We start from the raw sequence: 12,307 nt of genomic DNA, 5'->3' as shown, positions 1-12,307 counted from the left end.
TGGCTGTGGTGGTTGGTGGTTTTTTGAAATTCTATTTTTGTTAACGATCTAATAAATCTTTGTTAAATTTTTATTATAAAATTGGCTGCCGATTTGATCATTTATAACAACCGTGATAAAATTAACCCATCAAAGAAAAGCATAATATTACTGCTTTCAGCAGCACACTAGCTCACTCTGATCATGAAACTATGGTATTAATGGGTGCTAAAAGAGAAAACAAAATATAAAGCATTTTTAAAGTTTGTAAGTACTTTGAACTTTAAAAGCATCAACATTAATTAATAATTTAGCAACATTAAATATGAATTTAGTATTGACTTTGCATTTTTGAAAACATTCAGTGAGCATGTATCTGAAAATAAGACATGATGAAATAAAGTCATCTTCATTCCACTGCTTTGTTGCATGAAAACAATTTTGATTGTTTTCTTTTGTTTTCCAACATACATCTTGCTCACCTTTTGTTGCGGTGTGTTGCAATTTCCTGTTTTAAACTTCCCAGTCCCTTCCCAGGTGTGGCAATACCTCTCTTCCCCTTCCCCCTCGCCCCCTTGCTGAGTGACTTCTGTCAATGAGGCTTAACATTCCAGCAAGGCCTCGTGTGGTAGGTCAAGTTCAAAGGATGCTCTTCAGGCCTGGGGGTCATTGGCCTGTCTGGGTGTCATCGTCCCCTGAGACCCTGCTCCTCCCACCTGGTTGGTGGCTCACCTGTCCCTTCCCTCCCCCCGGAGCTTAAGAAGTCACTCAGGCCATGCGGTCGGGATTCTGTTGGAGCTGTTACCTAAGATTCACACGTCTGTGACCATGGAATAAACTCTGGATATTAACCCTCCAGCAGAATCCATCTCCTTTTCCTCTTCACCTTAGCCTGAAGCCTTCCCACCTGAGGTAAACTGAGTTTCTACAAGCCTGGACTTGTTTCAGTGCCCAGCTGCGACATCCAGCCAGCCAAAAGTGTCTCTGAGGTGAAATACCACAGTTGCCGCCTTTGGCCAAGCAGCAAGGGTCAGACCAGCCCAGGCACAATCTACCTGGTAATATTGGGATCATATTCCAATAACCTTTGAGTACCCTTTTCCTGTGTTTGAAAAGCTCTTAAAAGCATGTGTCAAGGTATACACAGAACACGTCTTTTAGGTAATGAACATAATATACCTACCCGGCTCAATAGCAGCAGATATGAACGATTGGGCTTCCCTTACTCTCTTCATCACTTCTTTCAGTTCCTTGGCAGCAGCTTGAGGTGTCATTTCAGGAGGCTTCACTATTGCATTATTGGAGTGATTTATTCTAAATTAAAAAGACAGAAATAAAACCTTTAACTTCCAAACTTTTGAAAAGGAAAAATGAAAAAAAATGAAAGCACCTCAACTTCCATGTATGACTAAAAACCACAAAGTTCAGCAAAACTACAATTTTATCCTCTAACACTCATCTTTTCTAAGTATATGAAATGCCTGGTTTTTATTGCTTTCAAATCTTATGACTTTTAAATAATTTTGGCACAATATTTCTGTGTTAAATTTTTTTCTAGTACAAGTCTATAAATCTATTTCAGATCAAATTCCTACATTAATACCTACTAATTACATACACATCATATATAAAGCTCAATTAGTACAAAGGACTTTACAGATTCTCTCACTGTTATGGCTTTCACCAATTCAAGATTGGATGTAGAAATATCTTATTCAATGACAACCATATTCTTCTTGGAAAAAAAGTTATGTCCAACCTTGAAATTTGAGTTTATAAAGCACTCCAGTTTACTAACAATAGGTCTTTACATTGATACTATACTAATATTATAAATAATATAATATAATAATAATAAATAAATATTAATCACAGCAGTTTCCTGCATGAGTCATAAATGTATAAGGATACTAAGACATCTCTCATTCAATATTCATATAGATAATTAGTTTCTTACTTCAGTGGCCTGTCTCCAAACATAACTCCATTAAAGGCAAGAGCTCGAGGTACAGAATTTTGGTCTGCAAATTCCACAAAAGCAAATCGTGTTGGTTGTGTCTCATCACCTGCCATTCGCACAAATTTGACTTCTCCAACTTGCTTAAAAAATTCAAGCAGCTGATCTGCTGTTGTAGTCTAGAAAGAGTCAAAGATCTCAGCTGAAGTAAAATATATAATGAAAACCACTTATTCAACATATCAGATAATCTAACAGCTACAGATTTTGGAAAGACATATCATCATTACACAGGTGACATGAATTTGGTGATGTTACACTTGAAGAGAGAAAGGTTTTGTTTTTCTTCCATTAATTTAAAAAATATATTACAATTTAAAATAGTGCAACCATGAGCCCTGAAGTCCTACATCTAGGTTAAAAAAGCACTTGTACAGGATTTTGTAGTTTTCAGACAACTTATTTGAAATAACTGATGATACACCTATGTCCAAGATATTGATGGTGAATTTTGATCAACTAAAAAAAAAATCCAAGCAGTATTACAAGACTTCACTTTTATCTGTTTTTCTACTAGTTCCAAGCTTGTTTTATTTTATTGCGATCAATAGTAGTTTTATACTTTAGTAGCTACTTTGGCAGTCAAAAAACAAAAAATCAAATACTTATATTTCCATCAGTCAAAATCAAATTGTTTTTCAATCAGTTGCTGAAAAACAAATTTCTGACAGACCCAACTTTCCTGTCAGAGTAACTCAAATATATTTATGCTAATTTTTCAACTTCTACTGGGACAAATAATTTCTTCTTACTGTACTTAAGCAACTGCAGAGTGTTGTGGGGGACAGCTACCATTCTCTCACAAATTCTGAGGCATTGCTCTGCTAATATAGTCAAGCTGGACATTTGATTAACACCCACAATCATAAATGTTTCTTGAATTCAGTTAGAGTGTGATTTCTTTGTTTTCCTGCTAGAATGAATTCCAACAGTCTGGTCTAATCTGATTGGCAAAAGAGAATTCAAGAATTTGAAATATCTCTAGTAAACTTCTATTGGCATCAACTAATGAAAACTCTTAAAATGTAAGATTGTAATTCATAAATTAACAATTCTGTATCTTCCATTATTATTACCAACAAAACCAAAAAAAGCTACCTGTGAATTCAAGTTTCCAACATAGACTGTTCTTCTAATTTCTTCAATCTTTGATGGGTCCACATTCCCTATAATTGGTGGCTGTGGTATTTCTCCCAGTGTTGTAATGTTAGGGTCCAATGCTGCTGCTGGTATAGTCCCCAAAGTGCCAAGTGAAACACCAAGCTGGAAAATATAAAAATAGGATATGCTTTGCAACCAAGCACAGGAAGGAGACACTTCACCTTTTATTACCTTCCTTCCTTGTGCATTTCTGTAAAAATAAACCTAATTAATATAGGTATAACTTTAAACCGTAAGGTCCCAGAATTGAGAATTGAAATTTCTCTTGGGGAATGTTATAAAAAAGTCACTTTATTACTAAATTGGTCTGCTGAGTTCCTGGTTTGAATTTTTTCTCCATCCAAAAATCAACTTCCTTTCCAGCAAAGTTTCTAACCACCAGTAGTTTTTTATGTAACAAAACTTCTCTCTTTATTTGAAATAATCCTTTTATTATTAAACAGAGGGTTATTGTACTGGGTGTGGCTAAACTGGAGTTCATGTTCCTATAGCAGTCCTCCGAGTGTGGTGCTTTGCATTGGTAGCTAGAAAGGTGTTGATAACATACCAGTGTTTTGGCTACTGCTGAGCAGCACTGGCAGAGCATCAACGCTGTCTCTCAACATTCCCCCCATTAAGGGGCTAGGAGTGGGCAAGATCTTGTGAGAGGACAACCAGGCTAGTTGACCCAAATTAACCAAAAGGATATTCCATACCATATGATGTCAGGTCAGATATAAAGCTAAGAAAAGGAGGAAGGGGATGCATTCAATATTTACATTGTTTGCCTTCCAGAGCAACCACTACACATGCTGGAGCCCTGCTTTCTGGGAAGCAGCTGAACATCGCTCACTGATGGGAAGTAGAGAATAAACATTTTTTTTCTCTTTGCTTATGCACATGCAAACTTTCACTTTTGCTTTAATAAACTGCCTTATCTCAACCTATGAGTTCTTATTTTTTCTCCCCTGTCCAGCTGGGAAGGGTAGAGCAGCTTGGTGGGCACCTGGTGCCCAGCCAAGGTCAACCCATTTAAGTTATACAGCTTGACTTCCTCTTTGATATTCTAAAATTCACAGATAATTTATTAAATATGTATATTAAAAACAAAGTGAATTTACCTTAGATGGTGTCATGGTTTTGCAAAACCACTACAGATGGTTAGTTTAGAAACAAATGTCTCTAAACACCATTATTACACCAGTCCTGTTTAGCATATCAATCTTCATCAATGCTCTGGATGAGGGGATCAAGTGCATCCTTAGCAAATTTGACGACACCAAGATGGGTGGGAGTGTTGATCTGCTGGAGGGTACGAATGTACTACAGAGGGATATGGATACGCTGGATTGATGGCCCAAGGCCAACTGTATGAGATTCATCAAGGCGAAGTGCTGAGTACTGCACTTGGGTCACAACAACCGCATGAAACACTACTGCCTTGAGGAAGGGTGGCTGGAAAGCTGCCTGGCAAAAAAGGACCTGGGGATGTTGGTCAACAGCTGGCTGAACATGAGCCAGTCCATGCCCAGGTGGCCAAGAAAGCCACTGGCATCCTGGCTTGTATCAGCAATAGTGTGACCAGCAGGACTAGGAAGTGCTTCTTCCCCTGTACTCGGCACTGGTGAGGCCACATCTCTAATACTGCGTTCAGGTTCGGGACCCTCATGACAAGATGCTGGAGTACATCCAAAGAAGAGCAACAGACTTGGTGAAGGGGCTGGAGCACAAGTCTTTATGAGGAGCTGCTGAGGGAACTGGGTTTATTAAGCCTGGAGAAAGGAGACTCAGGGGAGCCCTCATCACTGTCTACAACTACTTGAAGGGAGGTTGTAGTGAAGTGGGTGTCAGTCACTTCTCTCAAGTAACAAGTGATAGGATGAGAGGAAATAGCCTCAAGTTGTACCAGGGGAGGTTTAGATTGGATATTACAAAACATTTCTTCACCAAATGCTTGTCAAGCAATGGAACAGGCTGCCCAGGGAAGCAGTTGAGTCACCATCTGTGGAGATATTTAAAAGATGTGTAAACATGGCACTTGGGAACATGGTTTAGTGGTGGACTTGGCAGTGTTAAGATTACAGTTGAACTTTATGATCTTAGAGGTCTTTTCTAACCTAAATTATTCCATGATTATTTAGGGATCATTGCCAACAATTATGCAGTGGAAACTTGAGTAGGCACAGTTTTAAATGAAATACCTAAAATATTTCTTCACATATTTTGAGACAAAAAAGCACCAGCATTCTTGTGAACTAAAAATTCTTTTCAAAGTCATCCAATGTCTCTCATACAATGACAGTTATGAACCATAAACAGAAGTAGCCTAAACCTCTAACTGGCAACATTGGATACACTGTTTCATTATATAAGTTGCACACTTGAAAACAGCTCTTGGACCAGGAAGGAAGGAAGGAAGGAAGGAAGGAAGGAAGGAAGGGAGGAAGGGAGGAAGGGAGGGAGGGATTTCTTTTAGGATGCTGATCAGTATCAGCTAAGAATATGAGAGTGAGAATAATGTTTCTGGTCATGGAGACAGATGAGGAATCATTTAAGTACAATGTCTTGATTTAGGACAATCTAAAAGGCGGACACTTCAAAATGAGTTACCTCCTCTTAAGTATTTTAGCCAATCCCTTTCCACCAATAAGAAAAGAATATGTGTAGATACAAGTGAAAAAATAACATTTACTAAAAAAAACCAAAATAGCAACAGGCAGAAAATAACAGTAATAGTCACTAGTTACAAACTTGCTGAAATCTCACAGACTGGCCAGGAACAAAGAGAAACTCAAAATGGAGGAGTAACACCACCCCCATCCCCCTCCCAAGATGATGCCCTCTGCAAATGACCGCATGTGGAGAGACAAAGATGGCAGTAGCTCATCCCCTCTATGTCTCCACCAGTAGTGGCAGCTGCATTGGCAAAAAGCAGATTGCACACTCCCGTGACTGGAGTTCGGTCAATATCTAGAACTTGTGGAGGGACTTTGCTGCTTTCTTGGCAGAAGATGGTAAGCAGTCAGCTGGGGTAACTCAGACTCCGTGCCTTCGCATTTTGACCGGGCGCTGTTGGTGTGCTGGGGCGACCATATGAAGCAGGACTGTTATGTTCTTTTCAGTGTGATGCTGCAGCTGTAGTCAGGCACTCGCAGAATTTACCTTGGGGCAGTCCAGGACTGAAAAACACAGCCTTTTGAAAAAAAAAAACACCCAAAGCACCCCCCTCAAAGAAAAAAGACCAAAAGAAACCCAAAGGGGAGCCTCCACCCATGCTGCCTCAGCTCTATGGCAAAAGCCAAGAGGCAAGAGAGGCAAGAGACAAGAGAGAGCTCTGCCTGAGTGCTCTGACTTCTAAAAATCCTGGGGCATCCCCTAGCTCCTGCCCTACCATTCAATTTTTCAGCTGCCAGGTCTTAAAGAGACAGTAACAATTTTGGGCACAGATAGCTGTGTCATACAATAACATTTTAGGTTACCCAGGACATTATCCAACCCTTATTCCATATCATCTACTCCTGCCCAAATGAATACCTTTCACCTGTACACATATATACATATAAATATTTACAAATACAATTATTATTTCAGTAGCCACTGGCTATCCTCCAGGATATGGATTGAATTCATTTGGTCCATGACTGATATAACCGGAGCAGTCCATTCTCATTGTCCATGGTAGTTACAACATGCAGTGACAATGACATTCAGCAACCAGTGTTACATATGCAATTCAACATTACAGGCTGTTCTCACCCAAAGTCAAAACCCCCTGAGGTATACAATGTGTTTCCCCATCCCTCTGCATTGCCCGCCAAGTGTAACCAGGTCATTGAGCAAAAATAATCCCATGGATGGGTTTGCTTTTCCTCAAGGCAGGATTATTCCAAACTGTCTTTCCTCGCATACCTCTCATATGCACCACAAGGACTTTATCTCCATCTGCTGTATGCAGGGATCCTGATTGTGCAGGGCCGTCTCAGTAAGTGGAACATCTTGTGTTGACTAGCCATGTAGCCTTTGCTAAGTGCAGATCCCACTGCTTGAGGGTCCAACAACCCAGTGCCTTCAATGTTGTTTTTATCAGTCCATTATACCAGTTGACATTCCCAGTGGCTGGTGCATGACAGGGTATATAATACACCCACTCAATATTGTGTTGTCTAGCCCAGATGTTTATAAGGCTATTTGTGAAATGAGTCACATTGTCATCCTCAATTCTTTCAGGGGTGCCATGTCACCACAGGACTTGCTTTTCAAAGCCCAAAAAAATGTTCTGGGCAGTGGCATGAGACATGGGGTTGTCTCCAGCCATCCAGTGGTTGCTTCTACCACTGTAAGCATGTAACTCTTGCCTTGGCATCTCAGAATCTCTGCTGGTCAGAGTGACTCTGAGATATGTACAAGCTTCTTTTTTCAAGTCTGGCCCTCGAAGAAGGAGTCAGGCTTTTTCTGTTCTCGTTCTCAAGGTTGTTTATTATTTCTTATCCATAACATTCTTTCTCTGACCCGCCTCAGGTCTGTCTGGCAGGTCGGGTTGAGGCACACTGCCCACCTCAGAGGTGGTGTTGTCTTTTTATACTAAAAACAATGTGTACATTATTTACAATTACTTCCCAATACCTATCATCTATGTCAGACAGTGAGCTTCTACTCTAAACCAATCTAAAAGTGCCAGCATCACCCAGAACATGGAGGCCAAGAAGAAGGAGAAAGACTGGACACACCCAGATTCCTCCATCTTGCCTCCTGAACCCCCATTCTAAAAAACCCAAAAATCTATTTTTCACCCTGTGACCAACTAACTATTATTCGACTTAAACTCTCTTGACTTGTAATTCTTCATATAAAGGTTGGCAATTGTTTTTTCCAAGGGCTAAATCAAAGGCAATGGGGTGTTGGGCTCTGTGCCAAGGTCTCTGAGCCTGCCAGGCAGGGGCTCAAGCCCTCCAGGGCAGCCAGAGGAATTTATTGGGTTCCGACATTGGCAGGTTTGCAGCAGTATGATGTAGCTGATCTGCCAGGCCTAACCCATACTTATATTTAGACCACCACTCCAAATACCACAGGAGCTTTACCGGCTTGGCCTGCTTGATCACAGCACATGTTTCACAGTCATGGATAACCTGGGATATAGTGCCTGTGTTTAAGTCTACCCCTCAGTCACAAGCCCACCTGTATGTTGCATCTCTTCTCTGATGACATTAGGCATCATGGACCCACTGAGCTAGAAATAACTCACCCTTATGTTGCTGGTCTAGATCTACCTGTGACACCTTGATTTTGGCAGCCTGATCCACTTGTTCATTGTTGCAGTGCTCCTCATGAGCCTGACTCTTAGGTACATGTGCATCCACATGACAGACTTTCATGGTCATCTGGGTAGCAATGTCTTGCCACACTTTGGCAGACAAAGGGGTTTCCCTCTTGTGGTGGTTTGACCAGGAAGAAGTGGGAATTCTGGGTGTGGCCAGTGGGGTCTGGACACACCTCCGAGAATACACAGGGGTTAAAAAGCAGAGCTTCGGCCCTGAGAGACCCTCTTGGGACTTCGAGGCGAAGAGGTCAGATCTCCCTCCCCTGTCCAGCCACTGCTGCTGAGCGGGGGAGGGGCAGCCATGCGGTAGGCCCAGGGCCTGGACAGAGATGGGGGGTGAGAAGGCCCTTGAGGATGGAAGGGTGGAGGAGCCCCAAGAGACAGCCATCAGGCAGCCATTTTCCCCCCAGGAGGGAGAGAGAGGAGAGCCGGCATCTGAATTTGATAGCAGCCGGCCCAGGAGGAGAAGGGGGGGGAGAGTGCAGCCCAGGCCGGAGCAGCAGCACGTGTGGGAGTGCCGGAGTGCTCCTGGACAGACAGAGACTGAACTTTTAACCCTTTTGCTTCATGACTGGGACCTTGCAAAAAAAATGCTGATCCTCCTCGGAGCTGAATAAGAAGGGAGATAAGAGATGAGATGAGACAAGGACCTGGCCTGAAGGACGTGGAGAAGTTTAACTGAGTGTGGAGAGATGATTGGAGTGGCCTTTTGGCTGGACTTTTATTGTGTAGCCATAGACTCAGTTTGTTCCTGTGACACAGAGACTGCACTTGGGGGGAAGCAGTGCCTCGGAACCAGGAGGGTTCATTGTGGGGACCCCTCGGCCCCAGGGGGTTGGAAAAATATGGGGGGGACAGATGTCCCAAAGCAGAGACTGTGCCTTTTTGGAGTGAGACAAGGCATCCTTAAAAGACAACCCTAAAAGCAGCTCTGGTCATGGAAGGAAGATGTCACAAGTGGCAAAAGGACTTTTCCGGGCGGTGCCGAAGTGACATGGAAGCACACGACGTTTCAGTGTGTTTCCAGACGAAGCCTATGGTGCGAGAAGGACTCCTCTCCTCTTCATGAACTGAAGTTTGAGCATCCTAAAGGGTGGCGCCAGGCTGGGCAGTTGGTGATTTGGGAGAATGTATCGGATTGGGAAATTTTGGTGGTGAGGAGGAGGAAAGTGTTTTTTGTAAGGTTTTCAATTTTTTTTTTCCTTATAGTTTTTTCCTATTTTCCTGTAGTTTAGGTAATAAAGTTTTCTTTATGTTTAAGCTGGAGCCTGTTTTGCTTATTCCTGGTCACATCTCACAGCAGACACCAGGGAGAGGGTGTTTTCATGGGGGCACTGGCTCTGTGCCAGGCCCAAACCATGACACTGTGCTGTCAGTTGGCCTTTTTCCATCTTTCCAGCCACTCCCATAAAGTATTTGCTACCATCAACAAGTCAATGCAGAGGTAGAGTGTTGGACACTTCTCTCATTCAGCAATGTCCAAAGCCAACTGGACAGCTTTCAGCTCTGCAATATGACTCCATCTACCTCGGTAGCTTCCGCAACTCACCGTGTAGGGCTCCATACAGCTGCTTTCCATTTCCTACTGGTCCCTATGGCAAGATATGGCAAGATCCATCAGTGAAAAGAGAGTATCTCCTCTCACTCTCCAGTAGCTGGTTATATGGTGGGGCCTCGTCTGCACATGTCACCTGCTTTTCTTCCTCTTCAGATGATAATCCAAAATTCTCACATGTAGGACAGTTCATTATGACTTCCAAGATCCCAAAGTGATTCTGATTTCCTATACGAGCTTGCTGTGGGATGAGAGCAATCCACTTACTCCACGTCATATAAGTGGCATGATGTTTTGCAGGGATTTTCCCTGTAAACATCCTAGCACTGGTAGCTGGGGTGCCAGAAGAAGCTGTGCTTTGGTGCCAATCACTTCTGAGGCAGCTTGAACTCCTTCATAGGCTACAAGAACCTCTTTTTCAATTGGGGTGTAGCTGGGCTCAGATCCTTTGAATCCCCAACTCCAGAACCTGACAGATCGTCCTCAAGTCTCTCCAGGTACAATCTGCCAGAGTCTTCAGGAAGGACCATTCTCCCTGACTGCAGTGTAGAGCTCATTTTTCACATTCTGTCCTGTCCTGATTGGCCCAAAGACCACTGCATGAGGAATCTCCTATTCAATTTGTTCAAAGGTTTACTGTTGTTCAGGGTCCCACTTGAAATATTTTTTCTTTCATGTCACAAGGTAGAGAGAGCTTAAAATCTTGTTGAACTCTGGGACGTGCATCCTCAAAAAACTCATGATGCCTAGGAAAGCCTGTGTTTGCTTCTTGCTGGTCAGTGGAGACATCACAGCTATCTTATTGATCACCTCTGTTGGAATCTGTCTGCGCCTGTCTTCCCATTTTACCCCCAGGAACTTAATTTCCTGGGCAGGTCCCTTGACCTTACTGTGCTTTATGGCAAAACTGGACTTCAGGAAGATTTGGATTATTTTCTCCCCTTTCTCAAAAAATTCCTCTGCTATGTTGCCCCAATGCTCAGGAGTCTTACCACAGAAGGGTCCTCTGAGAGACCAGACAAGGTGTTCAATTGTCTAATGTCGTCTGTCTCTACAGCAATCCCAAAAGCTCACCTGAGGGACAGCTGAACGGTTTTAAGTCCAGCAAGTTGGCTCAATCCACCTTCTCCTTCAGTAACTTTTGCAACCTGTTGTGTGGGGCTCCATACGGCTGCTTTCCACCTTTGTTTCATCCCTACAACATGACAGGAACTGTCAGTGAAAAGAGCACAGCATCTTTCTTCTCCTGGCAGTTGGTTGTATAGTGGAGCTTCCTCAGCATGTGTCACTTGTTTTTTCTCCTCTTCGTCAGAGAGACCAAAGTTTTCACCTTCAGGCCAATTTGTAATTATTTTCAAGATTCCAGGGCGCTTCAGTTTTCCAGTATGGGTGCACTGTGTGATGAGAGCAATCCACTTGCTCCATGTGGCATTGGTGGAGTGGTGGGTAGAGGGAACCTTTGCTTTGAACATCCACCCCACCACCAGTAGTCGGGGTGCCAGGAGGAGGTTGTGCTTCTGTGCCAATCACCTCTGAGGCAGCTTGGAGTCTTTCATAGGCGGCCAACATTTCCTTCTCTGTTGGAATGTAGTTGGCTTTGGCCTCTCTGTAGCTTCGACTCCAAAATCCCAGTGGTCAACTCCAAGTCTCACTCACTAGGCACCTTCTGCCAAAGGCTCCAGGACAAACCATGGTTCCTGGCTGTGGAGTAGAGCATGTTCTTCACTTCTGGTCCTGCTCTGACCGGGCCAAGGGCTACCGCATGAGCGATTTCTTACTTGATCTGGGTGAAGGCTTGTTGCCGTTCAGGGCCCCAGTGGATATTGTTCTTTTTGCAGGTGACTAGGTAGAGAGGGCTCGCAGTCTGGCTGTACTCAGAAATATACATTTTCCAAAAGCCAATGGCACCTAAAAAGCTTGTATTTCCTTCTTGTTGGGCAGTGGAGACATTGCTGTGATCTAATTGATGACATTGGTGGGAATCTGATGCCATCCATCTTGCCACTTTACTCCCAGGAACTGGATCTCTCAAGTAGGTCCCATGACTTTGCTCTTTTTGATGGCTAAACTGGCTTTCAGGAGAATCTGGATGATCTTCCCTTTCTCAAACACCTCTGCTGCCATGTTCCCCCACACAATGATGTCATCAATGTACTGCAGATGTTCTGGAGCCTCACCCTTTTCTAGAGTAGTCTGGGATCAGTCCATGGCAGATGGCGGGGCTGTGCTTCCACTCCTAGGACAGTTGGTTCCAGGTGTATTGCATGCCCCCTCCAGGTGAAGGGAAACTGAGGCCTGC

At 43.2% G+C, this 12,307-nt stretch overlaps 1 protein-coding gene across 8 annotated transcripts in view; it reads right to left on the bottom strand.

Moving 5' to 3' along the window:
• The window catches only part of LOC141726939 (uncharacterized), a 102,248-nt gene that overhangs the window by 70,964 nt on the left and 18,977 nt on the right, over positions 1–12,307 (bottom strand). For all 8 annotated transcript variants that reach the window (XM_074532048.1, XM_074532051.1, XM_074532049.1 and 5 more), the window contains exons 4-6: positions 3,095–3,259; positions 1,937–2,115; positions 1,163–1,293 (exon numbers count right to left, since the gene is read on the bottom strand). In XM_074532048.1, coding sequence (XP_074388149.1) covers positions 1,163–1,293; positions 1,937–2,115; positions 3,095–3,259 — 475 coding nt within the window. The remainder of the gene's footprint in view (positions 1–1,162; positions 1,294–1,936; positions 2,116–3,094; positions 3,260–12,307) is intronic.

This window comes from Zonotrichia albicollis, chromosome W (assembly GCF_047830755.1).
Source record: "Zonotrichia albicollis isolate bZonAlb1 chromosome W, bZonAlb1.hap1, whole genome shotgun sequence".
In the NCBI taxonomy this organism is placed as follows: domain Eukaryota; kingdom Metazoa; phylum Chordata; class Aves; order Passeriformes; family Passerellidae; genus Zonotrichia; species Zonotrichia albicollis.
The sequence above is the reverse complement of the archived record's forward strand: the minus strand, read 5'-3'. Positions and strand labels throughout refer to the sequence as shown.